This window comes from Leptonychotes weddellii, chromosome 2 (assembly GCF_054177405.1).
Source record: "Leptonychotes weddellii isolate Sample4059 chromosome 2, ASM5417740v2, whole genome shotgun sequence".
NCBI lineage: Eukaryota > Metazoa > Chordata > Mammalia > Carnivora > Phocidae > Leptonychotes > Leptonychotes weddellii.
Window position 1 is genome coordinate 16,678,339 of NC_138370.1, and position 21,092 is coordinate 16,699,430.

The 21,092-nt window shown below is 34.3% G+C and overlaps 1 protein-coding gene across 27 annotated transcripts in view; it reads right to left on the minus strand.

Moving 5' to 3' along the window:
- The window catches only part of PCM1 (pericentriolar material 1), an 80,352-nt gene that overhangs the window by 49,035 nt on the left and 10,225 nt on the right, over positions 1-21,092 (minus strand). For 11 of the 27 annotated variants that reach the window (XM_081807936.1, XM_081807912.1, XM_081807924.1 and 8 more), the window contains 14 exons: positions 20,432-20,546; positions 18,703-18,948; positions 17,406-17,675; positions 16,557-16,727; positions 16,254-16,371; positions 14,568-14,758; positions 9,627-9,804; positions 9,373-9,462; positions 6,700-6,809; positions 5,087-5,303; positions 2,327-2,528; positions 1,273-1,446; positions 605-762; positions 252-490 (listed from right to left, as the gene is read on the minus strand). In XM_081807936.1, coding sequence (XP_081664062.1) covers positions 252-490; positions 605-762; positions 1,273-1,446; positions 2,327-2,528; positions 5,087-5,303; positions 6,700-6,809; positions 9,373-9,462; positions 9,627-9,804; positions 14,568-14,758; positions 16,254-16,371; positions 16,557-16,727; positions 17,406-17,675; positions 18,703-18,948; positions 20,432-20,527 — 2,460 coding nt within the window. In that variant the 5' untranslated portion in view covers positions 20,528-20,546. The remainder of the gene's footprint in view (positions 1-251; positions 491-604; positions 763-1,272; positions 1,447-2,326; positions 2,529-5,086; positions 5,304-6,699; positions 6,810-9,372; positions 9,463-9,626; positions 9,805-14,567; positions 14,759-16,253; positions 16,372-16,556; positions 16,728-17,405; positions 17,676-18,702; positions 18,949-20,431; positions 20,547-21,092) is intronic. The other 16 variants (XM_081807952.1, XM_081807942.1, XM_081807940.1 and 13 more) reach the window with 10 other exon arrangements.

Consider the following 21,092-nt stretch of genomic DNA (forward strand, 5'->3'; position numbering starts at 1 on the left):
CTAATATGGGTAAGAAGATGGAAAAGAAACTGAGCTGGGATTCAGGAATAGAGAAGCTATAATTATGAGGCCTTTTCACATAATAAAAAGTGAAAAAATTAAAGTACAAGAAAAAAATACAAAACAAATCTGCCTGATGTTTCAGAAGGCAGTGAGAAGGTACCTGAACAACTGAGTTATCAACTCTGATGCTTAAAGTAAGTGACTCAAGAATTATTAACAGTCTTTTGAAAAAATCAAGCAGTATTTACCTGTACCATAGCAACAAGATCTTGCAACTGTCTTAGTTTCTGTTTTGCAGCCATAAGTCTATTGATCTTCTGTTCAAATTCAGCATCTTCAGGAGCCTCATCAACCAGACTGCTCCTATGACTAGTTAATGAAGCGCCACTGACTCCCTCATCTTCTGCTTCTTCCTCTTCTTCCTCATCATCTTCACCTTGTGCACCATGAATCCCCTGTTCTCCTTCTCTATTATAGTGACAATCTGCTAAAAGCAAGTATCAATGAAATCAATAATTTAATAAATTTAAGAGTACTAATTAAAGAAAATCCACTTCAAAAAAACAACATGGCAAAATTATCCATCAATAGTCAATCATACCTAAAGAAGGAGGCATGTTCAGAGCCCTTATGTTGGCAGCAGATCTGTTGTTAATTTCACAATTAGAATTAACTGATCTCCCCTCTCTATTATTAGAAACACACTGAGCATTAGAATTACTATTTACTTCATTCCAAGTGGCAGCTACTTGTGGATTTCTAAAAGAAAGAAAACAGCCTGAAGTTATTTAAAGTAAAAAATTAAAAATTAAAAATTAAAAATCAAAGTTTTAGAACTGCTGATAAAATAATTCTGAACTATGAACATCGCTGGCTATTTCTCCATTTAAATTCATACTCTGAATAACTGGCTCTTGCTTTTCAAAAACTGCTCTTTGGAAATTTAAGAAGAAAAACATCCAAAAAATCAAAGTTACACCTAAAAATAAAGAGGCAGGAAAATGTTAAGTTAGATACTTCTTATGACTTACTTGCATGTGATCTTAACAAACAACAAATTTACCAAACTACTGTACTCAGTGCTTCTCTATTTGTTTTTCTTCACAGGGCCAGTAAGATTACACTGGCCAAAATAGTAGACTTACGCAGACTTACAGGAGAAAAGCTTAAATAAAAAGCAAGTAGCACTCTATTGAGGTTTTTCTGCTCCATATTAGAAGCATTTAGTTAGGAGGAACATGTTAGAAAAACAAACTTCCAAGTTCTTACCGAATGTTAGTAACAGGTTCAGAGTTTTCATGTTCAGACTCGTATTCTGACTCTTCAGTTTCTTCATCTTTTGTGTTTTCATTTACAGCATCTGTCATCATATCTGATGTTTGTTCATAATAATGAACCAATTCTCTTAGTTCATTCAATCTCTTTCGAACTTCATTTAACTTCCTGATAAACAACAAAAATGTATATATAATAACTATTTTAGCAAAATAAAGCATGCAGTATTTCCATATAAAAGCAGCCAGCATGGACAAAATTCAGACCTAGTGCAGTATCAAGGGGTGTGACTATAAAGTTAGGAATTCAATTTCAAGGATAGCTTACTCAATATCTCATCACTCCATTTTCTTATAATCTATTAGAGACAAAGGCATTAAAAAAAGCAGACTTGGTTTCTTAATAAATAGTGAAGTACTAAATATTCAATTTAAATACTACCTCTCAGGCAAATCAGGGATGCAGACACTATTAGACATTTACAGAAGGTTCCTAATCTGTAACACACAAGAGATCTATAAGGTGTATAGTATGTTTACCCCAAGTATTACGTTTATTGAGTTTCTATTAAGTGTCAGGAACACTGCCAATGTTTTTTAATCTGTAAAATACCTTTATGAACAGGTATATTATCCCTATTTTGCAGATGAAGAAACAGAGGCTTAGTGAGGGTAAGTTATTTGTCCATGGTCACACAGCCTTGTAAGATAGAATATCAGGGCTTTCTGACTCTAGGGCCTGGGCTCTGAATTTAGAATCATTTGAATATAAAAATCTTTTAATGCAATCCCACCTATTTCTAATCCTTTAGCTAGAAAATGGGAATGCATCAGCTCACAAAAATTACCTGTATTACAATGTCACATTTCTCTTGGAAAACTCAAAGGATGCAGATATAACACACACACACTTCTTCTACCACCTCTTAAGAATATTTAAATTACGTAAATTCAGTTTTTCCAGAATTTTCAACAAAGAAAAAAAACCATAATTTATCCCCATTATTCAATTCTATTCTATGTAAACAATATTTGTAAAAATGTTTTACTGGAGTTTTTCAGTTGGATTTAGATGTCCTTCATTTTCACTCTCATTCTGAGAAACTAGAGAAGCAGCAGGATAAGGAACAGATGATGTGAAGCTATTGGGTTCTCCATTGACAACTGGTGCTAAGCCTACAGGAGCAGAGGGAGCTGAAGTTGTACTTCTCTGATCCACACTTCTTTGTGGAGAGGCTGAAGAAGGCACAACTACCAAAAAAAAAAACAGTTACCATAAACAAACAGATATGGAATCAAACAACACTTCAGTTTGCTTATATATAAAAATAAAAAGTAAAAATCATTAACATCTTACATTCTGCAGCTTTAAATTTCAGAAACGTAAGTGTATAATAGCCAGGCCACTTATTCAACCAAGCAGACTTAGGGGAAAAAAAAAAAAAGAAAAAGGAAAGACAAGGTGGAAATTGACAAAAACTATTATATTCTACCTTAAAAAGTAACCAGTATATTCTTTGATAAACCTGATTCTAGGTTAAGTTAAACAGGGCAAATGTGGGGCGCCTGGGTGGCTCAGTTGGTTAAGCGGCTACCTTTGGCTCAGGTAATGATCCCAGGGTCCTGGGATCAAGCCCCACAGTGGGCTCCCTGTTCAGCAGGGAGTCTGCTTCTCCCTCTCCCTCTGTCTGCTGCTCCCCCTGCCTGTGCTCTCTCTCTCTCTGTCAAATAAATCAATCTTTAAAAAACAAAAACAAAAAACAAAACAAAAGAAAAAAACTTAGGGCAAATGTGTATGATGTACAGCATCTACAACTCTTTACAACCCTAGGGGTTTAGGCCCCAAAGAATGTTCTAAATCCATAGCTCAGAGTAATTTTATCTGGTCTCCAAGATGGAATTTTCCTTGTTCCAAAAGATAAAACAAACTTAAAGTAACTGTAGTACATTCATACCATGAAATACAACTCAACAATAGAATTTTCTAATTAGATGATGGCTTATCTTCTATAGTCTTTGAACTATATGTTAATTACTTTTCTGTCCACATGGATTAAAGATACCTTATGCCTTCAAGGAGAATGAATGAAGATTAAGAATCTCTGCACTTCTCAATCTCCATCACTTTAAAACTACTGTCATTTATCTCTTTCTCACAGGGACAACCATCATTTGTTGCTCACATTACAAATTGCTACAACTGGTTTCCAGCAGTCTCTTTGCTCTATTCCTTAATAAGTTCAACCTTTTGCTACAGCTTTCACACTGTTTCACAGTGTGAAAAAAAATCATTTTTTAGAGTCATCAGTAGGCAAAGTGCTACTTTATCATGTATATAAAACTGACCACCGGGCCTTCAGTACAACTTTTGAATTTTAAGTTTTTCTTAGCTGTGTCCATCTGTATAACATAAGCATTGGGGGGGCATGTGGATGGCTCAGTCGGTTAAGCGTTTGCCTTCAGCTCAGTCATGACACCAGGGTCCTGGGATTGAGCCCCATGTTGGGCTCCCTGCTCAGTGGGGAGCCTGCTTCTCTCTCTCCCTCTGCCGCTTCTCTCTCTCCCTCTGCCGCTTCCCCCTGCTTGTGCTCTCGCTAATAAGTAAATAAAATCTTAAAAAAAAAAAAATAAGCACTGGGATTAGGTTATACTCTAGAGGAGGAGAGACTAGCAGAGGTCTGGGAAAAGAAAGGAGGATGTTTCAGGAAGAAATACTAAGGTTTTTGGGGGGGGATAGCAGAGAAATAGGAGATGGGTAAAGAATAAGGAACAGGGACTCCAGAGATGTTTTTCCTATCCCTTGTCTTTTCTTTAATAAGACAGCACCTGGAATGTTGAAGAATTATGACCAGCTGGAGTTGACCCTAATGATCAGTTTCCCATGCTAGAGCTCCTACTACTAACTGTTTAGGTAAGAGGCAAGGACCAGGCTTGAGAAGGTGTGAAGACAGCAAATGAGGACTAGTAACTGGATCTCAATCAGACAGAAGCAAGTAAAACATCTTGCAGCAGAAAAGGTGGTTCCTAAAGTGCAACTAGTATGACTATGCTCTTCCTATTCCTCCTAAGTGACCATATATTTCCAAAAAGTTATAAACTTTTCAGTTTATATAGTCTACGTTATAAACTATATAAGTCATAAATTTTTTGCACTAAACCATACATATGTTTTTCATGTCTTTTTTTTATAAATACTTTCTAAATCTATTCAATAGTTTTTAAATCAAGGTACCAATTTGGATTAGTTTTCCTTTAAGGGAAAATGTGAATATGCTAAAAAAATCCAGGAACATATGTTCAAGTATCTAATAGTTTACCTTCTCTTTTTCTTTACCCTGAATTAAAATCCTACCTATTTTTCAAGGCTTAAGTTTATTCTTTACCTTTACTGAATTATAGGAACAGATCTCCCATCTATTTGGTTATCATCGTATATTGACTTGTTACTTAAAAACTATCCCCATGCAGGGCGCCTGGGTGGCTCAGTGGGTTAAGTGACTGCCTTCGGCTCCCGGGACTGAGTCCCACTTCAGGCTCCCTGCTCGGCGGGGAGTCTGTTTCTCCCTCTGACCCTCCCCCCTTCATGCTCTCTCTCTCTCATTTTCTCTCTTTCTCTCAAATAAATAAAATCTTCAAAAAAAAAAAAACTTTCCCCATGCAAGTCCTATCTCTCCTCAAATAATGTAATTTTCTTGAGGAAGTATGAGTTCATTCATTCATTCACCAGGTATTTACTAAATTAAATACTGCATGCCAGCACATATACTCATGTGTCCTCTACCTAATACTGCTGAGCCGGCTTTACTTACATGATGAATTGTTCAGATGTTGATCTCGAAGTGTATGAAGTTCTCCAAGCAGTTTGTCCATTTTTTGTTTCTTTTCCTGTAATACTCTCATTTTGCTAAAAAGTTGTACTTTCTCATCAGGTAAGCGTTCTGAAACTGAAGGATTCCTGCTCTGGGAAACCTCCCTAGTTAATGAAAGGCTTTCCGCTTGTCTTCTATTGTCTGGAACAGTTGGAGGCTTATTTAAAATAAAAAAAAAAAAGACGATCAAGGCAATGAAAGGTTTGATTCTCATTTTAAAAACACATAAATACTCTTTATAAAAAGCAATAAATATTTGCCTAGATTGTGCTAGTGGGTAAGCATACGCCTTTCCAATTCCCAAATCACATACTATTTCCTGATGTGCCACTATAACATCTATATGGTTTTATGGACACATATTACTACGCAGTGGTCTTGAATTCACTGGACTGAATTACTATCTGGATCTAAATTAAGTGCTAGAAATGTCTTTATAAGCCTTATATAAACTTATATAAACTTTCAAAAATCTCATTCTCTCTCTTGCCAGCTTTTTACAATCATCATAAACTTTTTCTTAATCTATCAGTTTTTCCTAACACTTCTTTCCTATGATCCTCTACTAAAATTTTCAAAAATCCACTACGGCTTAGGAAATCATAAAATGAACACCACTGAGCTTAAATTTTAACATTTTGCCACATTTGCATCAATTTTTTTTTAAGAGAAATATAACATTACAGATATAAGCTCTATACATACCAACGCCCAATCTCATTACTCTCTCCAGAAATAAACACAATTACCATCATCACATATGTTTATATATTATTGTACCTACATAAGATATACATCCTTCATGCATTTTTAAATATTAATCAAGCAGTATCCTTCCTAAACTCGTGTTTTTCATTTATTAACTCTGGCTCATTTAATGAACTGGCTATAAGATTTCTACAAAGTGGTAGACCATATTCATTTATTTTTACCCGGTCAGCAGACAGGAGACATTGAATCTTCATACTCATTACAGTGAAGAGGTAATAATTCACCCTTTCTTATTCAAGGCCCATAGATTGAAATTTTGCATTTAAATCATTACTTACAAAGGTCACCAAATTGTAACACTTATTAATTCTGAAATTAAACTTAAGAACTTTCTCCAAAATCGTCAGTAAAATATTTAAGGACACAGATTCAAATATAACTTAAGCTTTAGAGGTTATGACCATAAAGAATCTTTGAGAGGAAAAAAGAACATATTATCTAGTAGCATTCAAGGAGAAAGTTTCACTTATCACTGCATTCACATAGATTTTCCTCTAAGTAAGTGTTTCTCCAAGTATACTCCCCAGACTACCAGCAGTGGAATCACACAGTGGGGAAGCCCACCTCAAATGTATGAATCATACATACTTTGGGAGTGAGGGAATCCCAATGATCAGAACACTACATTTTTATTTTATTTTTTTTTAATATTTTATTTTTTTTTAATATTTTATTTTTTTTAAACAAAACGCCAGGTGATATTTATGCTACAGTGAAGTTCGGGAACCACTGGCTTAATTAATATGATTTTAAACTCAACTATACTAAAAAAATTAAATTACCTGAGAATCACGAAGCTGATTATGAAAACGCTGAATTAAATCATTCAGTTCTTCATTTAGTTCAGAGGTGATACTAACTCCAGATAGGCTACCTGTAGTTTCTGTTACAACTGGAAAGAAAATTAACAACTATTCATTAAAGCAAACAAATTAATACACTTTTCAATTTCTGAGAAGCTAAAAATAAATTCGGGGGGGGGAAGGAATTTTAAAAAATCTTACCTAATTTAAAACTAGTTAACCCTCAGATTTACCTCCCAAACAATCATTTTAATAGAAATTTCCATCTAGGGGTACCTGGGTGGCTCAGTCATTAAGTGTCTGCCATCGGCTCAGGTCATGATCCCAGAGTCCTGGGATCGAAACCCTCATCGGGCTCCCTGCTCCGCGGGAAGCCTGCTTCTCCCTCTCCCACTCCCCCTGCTTGTGTTCCCTCTCTCGCTGTCTCTCTCTGTCAAATAAATAAGTAAAATCTTTAAAAAAAAAAAAAAAAAAGAAAGAAATTTCCATCTAACCTGAAGACAAAGGGACACAGAGAAGTCTAATATAGTGATTCATCTTTTTCTGTCCCATCACTTGAGGAGGGATACTGCTACATTCCAATTAAGAATAATGACTCAATGGAGTAGGGAGAGGACAGGCCTATCAGGTTGGGTTGGGGGAGTGGCAAGGGAAAGTGGTTCATCTGAAAAAGTACAGCTGATACTGACAGGTCTCAATCCCCACCTCCCCCAAACAGAATCAATGCTGTAATACAGGGGCTGGCAAATTTTTTATAAAGATTCAGACAGTACATATGTTAGGCTTTGTGGAAATGGTTTTTGTCTCAACTACCCAACTCTGCCATTGCAGGGAAAAAGCAACCACAAATGATACATAAACAAACAGGCATGGATATGTTCCATAAAACTTTATTTTAAACAGTGGGCCAAAGCCAGCTGGCCATAGCTTGCTGACCCTTGCAGTAGAACAGATTATTTACTGAAGTAATTGCTTGTGATACAATGCAGACTACAAGACCACAGTTTTTATCCTCCTACGGCAGTATTCCTGAGGCAGTATTCTGAGGACAATTTTGATAACGGGTTACTGCTCTACTACCCAACCACCCTGTGCTTATCCTTTCCAGCTCTAAAAGAGACACGGGCTATAAACTGTTTCTGTTTTAAAAGAAAATACTAGCTTTTTCAAAGAGAAATTAGAATTTCAGGGCTAAATAGAATCCCTTCAGCCCTGAGTTAAGTGCAAACTCTATTTTGAAAAGAAAGAAATTACAGTGTAGATGACTAACACACACTGCTAGTTGAGTAAAGAACAACTCTTTCCCATGACTATTACTTAGCCTCGCTTACATACCAGAATATTAAATACTATCATTCTGGTTTTTCATCAGAAATCTCATAAATACAAGAGAAAATGTTTTAAAATTACTACCCTAAAATTCTTTTTGAGATAATATAAAAAATAAATTTAATCTTAAACCTTTGTTCATTCTACTCCTGGTGTCTGCCTCATTATACTTTAAAGAAACAAGTTCATATATTCAGAAAAAGAAGACCTCTGACCTAGAATTCAAGAAATCTGATTTTACTAATATGTCATAGAAGTATAGGCAAGTCACAAACTCTGTTAGAGCTCCTTCTCTCCCAAATGAGACTAAGAAAAAGCTCTGGAGACTAACCTACAATTTTGTGATAATCAAATGAGATGATATAAACGTTAAGTATCTGAAATAACATCACCACCACAGGCATATCTCTGAAATCTAGAACTTGAAAAATATTTAAAATACTTTAAAGTCATTAGCCATTAACTAGTATGTCATTGTTTAAACATTTTGTTTTATTCTAAATTACCTATTCCCTAAATATAAATGTAAAAGCTAATGAATTCTGGACTTTACAAGGGAAAAATGTGTTGAAAATGTATATAATTATTACTGTACATATTATATATAATATACAATTATGTAATTATTACAAAAGAATAAGTTACTTGCAAGTCATACAGTTCCATATGAAAATGCAAAATTAAATTATGTATAACAGTGATCAGAGGGCTAAGCCACTGGGCTAGGTGTGGATAGCAGCATAAATTAAAGAATAACAAGGTAACCTCAGTGAGGACCTAAAATAGAGAGCCCACAGGAAATAAATTATTATTAGACTAGGATGATAGACTAGAAAATAGACCTTAGTTTTACTGAGTTTTAATAGGTAACAAGCTGTTTTCAACTTACTGAGAAATTAAACAGGTTTGAAGTGATAAAACAAACTATAAAATTAGACTCAATACTAAAGAATTCAATACAATTTCCACCTAAATGATACATGGCTATGAAGGAAGAAAGAAAAGTGAAAAAAACATTTCTCAGTCTCAGGAAGACTATATATAGAATATAAACACTGTTCAAAGGAACTGGTGTATACAACTGGGCACCTAATTGAAATAACAGAGCTACTACCAACATTAGAAGCTAAAGAAGCTCTACAAATTTATGCACTGTCTCCCTTAATGTTTTGACCTTTCCTTGGTAGGCAAGACAAGTATAGCAATCCCAGATGAATAAAGTACAAAAAGTGGGGGGAAAAAAAAAGAAAGGAAAAAAAAAAAAACATTAAGAGCCCTATCAGTGTGAGGTACAAAAACAGAACTACAGCCTGTCCCTTTTACCTCTTAAAGGTACTCTCTGATGAAAAGGAGAGCAAGCTGGCTGTCTGCCCGGTACAGTATGATGGCCAGGAGTTGTCCCTGCAACCTCTTCTGCATAACCAGAGAAAAGCACAGGACAGGGTAAGCCTCATATGTAGGTTTCTAAACTAGTCAATATAATCAAGACCTGATCATATAATAACCAGCATCCACCTTGCAATACCATTATTAACTGAGCCTTACTTATAACAACAACAAGCTACACTGTGGCATACCAGAATCATCCATCACAGCAATAGCTTGCTCTGCTTTGTGCTGCAGAGCAAGAAGAGCAGCCTGTCTTCCCTGCAGAGCTCTCAGTTGCTCCTGCTGTTGTAACATCCTTTTTAATAAGTCATGTTGTTTCTTCAAATTTTCTATCTCTTCCATAGGCTCCTGCTGAGGATCTCTGGCCTGGAAAATAAGACCAACAATACTTATATCTGATTATTAAGATTCATGTTCCTGTTTCAACTACCAATGGCACAGTACAGACACAGATGATAAATTAGTATTAAATACACAACGGTAAATACAGTTTCAGTAGACTTGAAGAAAAAAAGAATAAGAATAAAACGATAACACAGAGATATCCTGCCATGTTGAGTTAGGTAGTTAGGTAATTTCACAGTAAAAGATCATAAGCAGTAGCTTAGCATGAAGAGGAATTAACAAAGAAAAAAAAAAGGCATACAAAAAAGGAGGTCAAAAGGCCAAAAAGAGCTATACACACACACACACACACACGAGCCAGACCTTATAGAAAAGGAAGAACAGATCATACCAGGTTAATGTCCTAAAAATATCCTTGAAGATCATTCTAAAAAACATTCTGCCCCACTTCTAGAAGTGATGTTAAAAAATACTAATAAAACAAAAATGAACCCACTATTTTCTAACCAAGGACAAAAATTACAGAAACACTTTTATTTGATAATTTGATGTAAGTGGCTTTCATTTACTTACATCTCATTTCATAAGCATAAAATAAAGCAGAAAACTTTGTTTTGTATCAAAGATATCATTATGTTTTCTTTTAAATTATGCTTATTTAGCTGAGTCTGAGAAATTAAATAGAATACTTTGAAATTCCCTCCAAAAGGTACCATTTTGCCTAGACAAACAAGATTAGATAGATGCCACTTTTAAAAAATTATAAAATGTTAAGGATTAATCTTAAAACCAGTGAAATTTAACCCAACAAGAAAAAATAAAAGTCAATCAAGCAAAGAAACTAATTTAAATACAACTTGGGAAAAATAAAGTATAAGCCAAATTACATATGAAATGTATATATATCATATTAGAATTTTTCATCATTGATCTACCTTTTTAAAAAATCTTATATTTTAAAAGTTTAAAGATTTTACCTAATATTTACACAGAATATTTCTATTAACTTAGAAACATTTAGTCAATTTTAAACTTGCATTGCTACCAAATTTTGGTTGGGGTTATATAGATTTTAAGTGACTAATCCCAACTACCAAAGTTATTAAGAAGAATAAAGAAGTTCAATAATTTCATTTCAAAGTAAAATGCACTGATCTACTTTCTCCATGTACATGTGATTCCTGGAAAAATTATGGAAACACAGATGGCTCCACAGAGATTCCCTCCTGGGTGACATCCTTTATCGATACTCTGCAAAAATCCCTTCTCTTTACCTTCCCAAGTGAATAAGTATATGGCTCTAAATTAAACACTGGAAGAAAGTAAGATCAAATAAGGAAGTAGAAAGACTGTGGTTGGAATATCTGATGCACAAATCAGAGAATTCAGTCAGTGCTGCCTCTATCCTATATTGACTGACTAGACTTCATAAACAGGGAAGAGAAGCAACTATCTTGGTCAAAGCAGTACTTATTAAAGATTTTCTGTTGTCTTGAATTTCCAAAAAACTAAAGCCCTTTTCAAATTAACTACTGTGTACTCAGTTCTCTCCCCACCTATACAAGTGGAGTTAAGTTGCTAACACTGACATTCATTCCTGTTAAAATTCATCTTCTTAGTTCTGGCTTATTTCAATTTATAATCCTCCCATCTCTCAAAAATATGTAGTTCACACTTCAAGGTAACCTTAAAGCTCTCTAATTTTAAAGAATTTACTAAATAACATTCTGGTTTTTTACCCTTTAAGCAGCAAACTTTTAAGAAGAACTTTAATCCTTGTTAGTCATATTTTCTTTTAGACTGTATTTACTTATTTTACTTATTTGAGAGAGGAGAGAGAGAGCATTAGAGAGCATGAGGGGGCAGGGAGAGGGAGAAGCAGGCTCCCGGCTGAGCAGGGAGGCTGAAGGGGGGGAGGGGGGAGGCTGGATCCCAGGACCCCAAGATCATGACCTGAGCAGAAGGCAGAGGCTTAACCGAATGAGCCACCCAGGAGCCCCTTGTTAGTCACATTTATTTGCAAAACTCTGACACTCAAATTATAAAGAATTCTGAACTATTTATTAAAGGAAACACAATTACCTCCAGATTCTTCACTAATCTAAAAATGAATTCCCAACAATTTTGAAATTAGTAGAGTTTATTACTGCTTAATAACTTTTGCATCCATTTAAATAACACTTCAGGGGTGCCTGGGTGGCTCAGTTGGTTAAGCGTCTACCTTCGGCTCAGGTCATGATCTTGGAGTCCTGGGATAGAGCCCCGCATCGGGCTCCCTGCTCAGCAGAGGAGTCTGCTTCTCCCTCTGACCCTCCCTCCTCTCATGCTCTCTCTCTCTCAAATAAATAAAATCTTTAAAAATAATAATAATAATAATAATAATAATTAACACTCAAACTAATATTCAGAAAACCTGAGCTGAGGGAGGCAGGAAGGGACTACAGTCAAATGTAAAAAAAGGGAAAATGAGAAAATGGAAATAAAAATACCTAGGGATTAGAACATGCCAAGCAGATGGTGCATGGAATAGGAATCCAAAAGGGAAGCAAAGAATATATTAACCCTTCAAACACATAATTTCACTTAAACTTTGTGAGTCACCTCCAACAAGTACATTTTTAGTTTATGGATAAAAAAATTAACTTAGACATGAAATCCAAAGCTGCATACAGGTAACAGTTCAATTTCAGAAAACTCTGTCTTCCTTTCCTTTAGAAAAATGAGGTTCCTCCAATAATTTTTCATGGATCCAAATTTATTTTTGTAGCTGAAAAGTACTTCAGATAATATGTACTCCATTTTTTCATGTGAAAGGTGAGGAACTATAAGCCCAGAGAAGATAAAGCTGTGATTTAGCCCATATCACAGGGCAAGTTAGGTTCCTAAGTTCTAGGTTGGTGTTTTCCACACCACACTGCCTGCTCCAAAATTATATGCTCAGTAGTTTTAAATACAAAAGTCTTAAGACACCATGTCTGAGGAAACATAGTCTGGTTTGGGAGACAAAGTTAGCCCCCATGAAATAACTAGAAATGATGAAAATAATAGCAAAAAAAGAGTAGATAATATTTTAAAAAGCTTAATAAAGTCTCTAAAAGCCACAAGTGAATGTGCGGGAAAGAGGAGTATGGGAAAATAATGAGGGCACAGGTACTTGTGGAAGGCTTCTTTTTTAAAAACTATGCAAAGTGTCATCATGTCTATAAAATATTCCATAAAATGGGTTCTGTCCTTGTAAGCAGCTGGAAAATACCAACCATTTCCTATCAAGCTACCACTCACAAGGCTGCTTTAAGCTCTGAATCTCAACTTTTTTCCTACTCTCCTAACAGAACATGACATCTTGAAAAGATGTTAAGTAGGGAATGAAGGTGAGGTAGGGAGAACACAATTCTGCATAGCAGAGGAAAAATAGTCAGTTGGTGAGAATGAGGAGTTTTTTCTAATAAAATATTATGAATAGAGCACTGATAGAACTACCCTAGGATGGCCCTAAAAATCAAAAGATTAAAGAGAATCAATTGGAATAAACTCCAAGAAGAAAGTTCAATAGAGAGTAATATTCACTTATAAGGCTATTATTCAAGGAAAATGAAAAACAGAAAAATGTTTTTTAAAAGTAAATGTATCACCTTAGGAAAAAAAGAAAAGCTGGCAGATTTTACTGTTTGTCAATGTTCAGAAAACTTAAAAGGAACAGTAAGTTCCAAAGGATATTTACTGTGTCTCACACTTTTTCTCCAATGCCACTCATTTTAAAAATAATCAGCTATTTAATTTACTATTCTGTTGTGTTGGGCACCTTTTGCTTAATACTTCATAGTGAGATCATCTTAGTTGATTTCAAACTGTATCCTCAAATTCTTATGGGAGCCAGAAAAAAAAAAAAAAAAAAACCTGCCAAAATACTTAGAGGTTTTGTCATTTTTAAGCAGCAAAAAGAAAAAAAAAAGTGCATAACCAAATAAAGACCCTAGTATATTAATATAAGCTAATAAAACATAAGAAATTAGTCTAATCGATACTTATTAAAATAGTATTTTACTCTTGCAAATGGGTATGAGCACTTTCTTATAAATGCTTTTATTGAAACTTCTTTTAAGTGTAACTACACAAAGAGCTGTCTTTAAACCTTTCCTGAGTGACTTTATGCAAATCATGGAAAATTCAGAGCAAACACTGGAGGAAAAAAACCAGCAGAAACATTACCAAACAAGTTAACTTTTTTGCTTAAGTATTTTTCTAAAAAAAAAAAAAAAGAATGGAAGGGGTTTCCAACAAGAATCAAAATAAAAACCACAAAAGAAAAAAAAAGGAAAAAAGGCACTATAAAAATACTTCATTCTTAGACAGGAAAGCTAATAGCTTACTCCATTTTCTTTTTCTTTAATGAATGACTGCAAGAATTAAGACAAAACTTAAAAGTACCACGTTCATACACGAATACAAGTATCAAGAAACAAAAGGCAACTAATGGTTAAGGTTTAAGAATTTCTATTTTGAGTTCTCAATGGCAAAAAAAGAAAATGGATTAAGTCCTTTGTTAATGCAAATTAACTACAGCTGCCACATATAATCCACCGGGAGGAGTATAAGGAAGCAGAGAAAAATAAACACACTAAGGGATAGCATTTTACTAAGGCAAATTACAGTATAATTAGCCGTGTTAATAGCTTATATATTTAAGAGTAATAGCAACAACAGAAAGGCAAATAAGGAAGAGGAAATGTGAACAAAAGAGGTGCTCATTTAGAGACTTCCCAAATAAATATTGTGAAATATACCTTTGAGGGAAATCCACGTTTTCGGCTACATTTCCTATTAGGCCTCAGTTCCCTGTCATTCTGAGGAGGTCTGTCACCTTTCCCTTTTGGACTTGTGGTAACGTCAATGTCTGAAACCTGTTCCTGTGAAGCTGAATTCCCTAGTTTGTCCTCAATGCACGGCCGAATTCTCAGACTAAAAGATGCCTCCTTTATTAAATAGTGTAGCATATTAATTTCTTAATACAAACTCCTGTTTAACATACAAGCCAGCCTTGTGAATAAATACAAAAAATTTACCAGTTCATCTCTTTAAAAATCAATCCACCCTTCCCCAAGTGGCAATAAACTTAAGACTTTTAGATTTCTGTAAGACTAGACTAATGCTTACTATAATCAAGTACCATATCATATCCTAGGCAATTTCCAAACTATACAACTGGAGCACATTTTAACATTTATTCTGCTGTTATTAATATCAATTTTCATTATGTCATTTTATGTTATGAAAAAAATTCTCATCACAGTGAACACTACATATGCTAATATATAAATCAAAATAACCAACTATACCATTTCCCACCCCTCCCCAACAGAATTCCTTTACCCACATTCCCCAATTCCTCCATTTCTGCTGGAATGAAATGTGAGGAAAAAAATTATTCCCAGCACCACTGTAAACAGAAAAACAATTTCTCCACAAAAGAATCTATTTTCAACAGTTGTTTGGATCAGGCCCTCTGAATATCTATCTCCTGGTGAAAATAATGTAGGACAAAAATTCAAATTTCCTCTTCAAATTAGGAAGGGCAGGGAAGAGAAAGGAGGCAGGTAAGAAACTACACAGGTCAACACTAAACGGAAACAAACCCTCAAATTTCTCATGCTGAATGGTATTTTGGAACGTATCTCAGAAACAAAAGATGGACATACATGGTTATCATTTCATAAGAAAAGCTTTACTGGTAACAGGTTTTCAAGTTTACTAATGCATGGTTATAGGTGCACCTGTTAAAATAAAAATGCTTAAAAGCATACCAGTTTTGAAGCACACTACCTTCTATGAATTAAGTTTATTTTACAAAGCTTTCCTCAAAGTTCTGTAAATTCCTGATTATTTTTCCAAAAGATAGTATTTTGATAAATTTCATTTTGCAGAGTTAGAAATTTTATTTTTCTCACCACAAATAAATCATAATGTAAATAATACCCTGTCCCAATTTCATCTCGATGTTTCAGTCATCTGGTTTTGCTACAGTTCAAAGCTAGCCCGAGGTATAAAAAATCCTAGTAGCCTTCAAATGAATCCTCAACAGCAAAAGAACTTGGAGATTTTTCCAAGAGACAATATACTTGTAGTAATGATATTTTTGTACTCCTAGCTCTTATACTCATGATGAATTTTAACTTTCCTAATGCTTCTTAAAATGAGTAAAGCTGTGCTTAATGAAACCAACAGAAAAACTGTTTCTGCAAGCACATCACAAATTAGATTTTTAAATCAACCATGAAAGTGTTCAATGTTAGTAAGTAAAACTTCCATACTTCCATGTTTTAAAACAATATATACAGCATTAACAATTTGAGGGTTTCTTCCCTGAAATATACTTTTCATTAAAGAATGCCTATAAAAAATATCATCTTGAAAAATGGGGGAAAAGTTTAAATCTTCATTTCCAGCACTTTTAATTACCAAAAAGCCGCTTACCGTGGTATCTGAAGCCTCAGACTGCACATCTATGTTTAGCGATGTGCTCTCAGCTACAGAACCAGATCCCACAGCTGAATCTATAGTCCGAACATCCTCCTCCTCATTTTCTCTAGCCTGAAATATTTTAGTGGTATAAATCATACAACTATTAAAAAGGGCAATAAAATGTTATAATGGATGGCACGATTTTTTGAAAATATATTAACTCCTCTGGGGTGGAATCAGAATGTCATCAGTATACGTACACTAATATACCACAAAAATAACTCAACACATTATTGAAAAGGTCCAAAACTTACAAGGATTTTTTGAAGAAATTTCATATATGACTTTTCTTGTTCTTTAAGGTGATCTATTAGATGAGTAAGGCGCTCAACATTAGCAGATCTTTCATTTTTCTCTACAAGATCTTCCCGCATGGAACTAGCTTTAGTAATATAATCACGAATCTGAACTAGCCTGCTTACAATCTGCATGAAAAACATTTGAGGGGAAAAAAAAAAAACATGAAAATAAACAGTACATAAAACTAAGCATAATGCATTCCACAGCAACACTTCTACATATTTTTTATTTCACGTATAGTCTAGGTTTATCGTTTTATGTGCAAAAGATCTGAATCAAATTTAGAATTTAACCAAAACTTAACTGACAATACTAACAACTCCAATTACTATGAATTTAAAAATTTCAAAATTAGTTTTAATTTACATTACCCAAAAAATTTCACTTACAGAACTGTATGCCTTTAAACTACAATTTATGTAAATTTTTTCTAATGCTTACATACTATTTCCTTCTAAGTGAAAGTATTATACTTTTGAAGGTACTTTTCAAGAGAATTATATAACCATTTAAAAAAATTCTTACAATCTACTAATCACATTGTTTCAAACTCCTCTTTACTAAAAAATTGGTACACAGCCTTTGGCAGGTAAAGAAAAGCCTTAATTTGTAATACGCCATTTCTACAATCATTTTGGGTAAAGAGAAATTTACACGATACTGAATAAATCTGAGAGAATGAGGAGGCATGTCCAGAAGTACTTAGCTAAAATTCCTATGTGCATAACCCAATAAAACTTTCTTAATCTTAATATTCTACTTTGAAGCTCATGAAAGCAAAGAGGAAAACAAACATTTTTCACCTGGCTGCTCTCCATTGCAGGCTCTCCTCTTCCATCTTCTTCAGAGACTTGACAGTTTTGCAAAAGGTCATTACTTAAAGCAGAGGCAAACAACTCTTTACATTGTGCTGATCCAATCATTTCTCTCTTTGGAGGACTTAGAGCAGCATCTTTGCTCTTGTTCGTATTAATCTGCATAGGCAAAAAGTTGAAGGGCTTTCGGTTTTCACTAAGCTGACGTTTGTTGTTAGCAGCTGTTGCTCTACCTTGAGAATCACTTCCAATGCTTCTCTACATATGGAAAAGAAACCAAATCCCACAAACATTAATTTTTCAATAATTAAAAAAAAAATTCCAATGTTCTTAATCAGTTTTACCATCAGATATTGATTCAGGAAGTATACATAAACAGCTCTGTCCATAAGATTCAAAAGATTCAAATCTATAAAAAGTCTTTTACTAAAATATCAAAAGGTGATCAACTCGTCCTATTCCTCATTTTGTCAGACATAATTCAACTGATGAATATGAGCAAGACCAGTCTAAATGAAGTACTAGGACTACAACCCTATTTATAACTCACATTGCTAATCATACTTGTTCACCGATTTTGTATGGGCTTTGGACCCAATGAGTAGATCTTAATTAATATAAACATCAGCATTAGGATGTGTCTAGATGAAACACTGCCTGAAAAACTGCTCAGCTCAGTGCCTGGTATATAGTAAATGTTCAGTAATTATAAACAGATGACTAAATGATGTGATCACCAGCACCATCATATCAGACTTGAACATACCTTTATGCATATTTGGTAAACTGTTTATCTCTCTAAAGCACAGATGTGACAATAAAACATTTGTTAAGAGCTCATTATCATTTACCTTTACTTTTAGTTCCAAATTTTATTTCAGTGATTATAATACCAACCACAGTTTTATTTTAAACTTGAGTAATCCAGAACATCCCACACTTAGCCAATGATAAATATTCTACACTGGATCTGCCCTTTTGCTTAACAGCAATCTTATTCAGTTACTAACATGTAAAATTTAGTTCCAGGATGAAATGATTTACATTAGTCATAGAGTATTAGTAATAAAGTCACAGAAGACTTGACCTTAGCAAGTCTAGAAACAGTTTTTTTTGCCCTCCACAGAACACAATACCACTGCCACTAATTAAAATTCTTTCCATATACACAGAAACTAAGAAAAAGGAAATAAAGAGCTCACTTTTTATTCTTAAGACAAATTATTTAATCCATTCCAAATATTTCCCATAGTTCTAACTTGATTTTTGAAAGTAATTCACAAACCTGATCTAAATCACTGAAGTTTATGCGCTGTTTAAGTTTCTCTAATTCGGCCTGCTCTGGAACAGACATCTGAGTCACATATCTACTATGTGGAAACGAATGTGGAGTCTTTGTTCTTCGCCTTCCAACTCCTGGTGAGGACTCCGGAGAAATATCATTAGTTACCCTTTTATCACTTTCTACACCAAACTTTTTCTTATTCTTTTCTGATGATTTATTTGCTTTCTTCTGTTGGCCACCCCAATCCTTTAAAAAAGTAAAGGCAAAAATTAATCTGGCCTCTATCAAACCAGGAAAGTAATTTGATATGCTTAAAAATTTTCAGTCTTAAAGATAAAAATGACAAAACATTTTTCACGGAAACATATAGCCTTAGAGACAATTACTTACTGTTACTAATGTGTCCCCCCCGCCATTTCATCCAGCCTAAATTTCATAGACAGTCCTTCAGAAAATAGATTACTTTCTTATCATTCTTTAACAAACATAAATACCAAACTCCAACCCTAGAGTCAATCTGAATATTTTCAAAAGCATTTTTAAAAATGGTTCCCTACTATTTATAAATTGGAGAGTGAAATAAATTATAGATACCTTTACTGGCCTCCTTTAAAATCAGTGTGTATAAGACAGATTCAGAATCAACCTGGATTCTAAAGTAATTATTGTTATCTGAAGAAATGCTCACTGTGACCCTAGGCAATTTACTTAACTTCCCATAGTCTCAGTTTCCTAAACTCTAAAATAGTGTCCCTTTAAAACATAATTAAAAATAATATTCATAAAACATCTAACACAGTGCCTAGCATATAGTAAGAAATAAACATAACTATACTTACTTTGCACAGGCAATAATGTATTACATAATAAGACCTTATATGAAATGACAAAAACGTTTCATGTTTTAATGGGAAAACATTCTTATTTACTGAGTTATACCCACATAACCTAAATCATTCAACAAAAAGGTCTATAAATTCCTACCTTATTCATATTGGAAGAATCATTTAGTTTTACTACAGTAAAACCTTTTGGGATATTCTCCTCATTTATAACACAACTCCCTTCTCTACAAACTGTCCCTCCACCCCCATCCATGTGTGGGTGTTCTTGCCAACCTGTTGTTCTACTTACCCTACCCCTTCCTGGCCACAGATGATTGGAAAAGAGATGCATATCTAATCCAAATTGGGATAATCATACTTTAGAATTTTAAATTGGAACTAAAAGATAACTAGTCAGGATATAATTGTAGCGATAACTGAAAACTTTAGAATGAAGGGTCAGCCATAGTACACCACATGAACCAGAGAAGAGAGAAAGCTGGTCTGCGAAAAGAAAGTTGTGTTAAGCAAAGGCACTCAGAAGCAAAGAGTCAGGGCAGTGAAAAAGCAATTCTTGACAATTTTCTGGTTCCTTTTTCTAGTCCCTTCCTAAAACCCAGCTACAGTGTTTTAATTTGTTTAACTTATTTTCCATAAAACATCTTTATATACTTATAATAAATCTCCTTTTTGGCTTAAACTAACTCATGTTGATATCTGTTACCTGCAAACAAAAATGTCTTCAACTAATATAACAAATAGCCCAGGGTCATTTAATGTCTTGGCTAGCAAGAAAAAAATGTGTTTACAAAGAGTCTCATGAGTTTGATTTGACTAAGTCAGGGGAAAGTTTCATTTTATCATTAGTAGTTAATGGATACACCATCAATAATAAGTTATCATACCATATTGTTGAGTCGGTCATCAACACCGTCACTGCTCCAGTTTGGTAAATCCTGATCATTCACACCTTCTTCAAAAGGACCTCCTCCTGTGGCCATCCTGGCTTTACTTAATTTTCTGCAAAACAAGTGAAAACTAACATTTTTAACACATAAAAACAAACTCTTAATCTTTAAATCATTCCAAGAAGCTTAGTGACATAAAAGAATCTCAAAAAAGTTGATTTTATGAAATAAAAAGAGGTAGTGTCAACCACACATCATAGACAAATTGATTTAGCTGCCATACACATATTATGATTAACATGAGTTAAGTAGCTGGAGTGATGGGAAAGGGAAGGAAAACTTTAAAATATCCACTATGTGTACTGGCCTGCATGCTTTCAGACTATTTTATTTAATTAGTTGAACACAGTCCTAAAAGGTAGAGCAATGAGGTAGCAAAAAGTTATTAATGGCTAGAACCAAAACTGCTCTTAGGAAAAAAACCTCATGTTCCCAAAGACCTGGGAATTTGGTTTGTGTCAAAGTTCCAAGGAGCGCAGAACTGCTCTGCATGGAGAAAAGTTTGGTTTTAACAGGAATGTAGTGGTAAACAAGATAAAGAGAAGGCAGAGAGAGAAGCAGGCCTTGATCGGTGAATGGGCAATAAAAGCCAAGAATA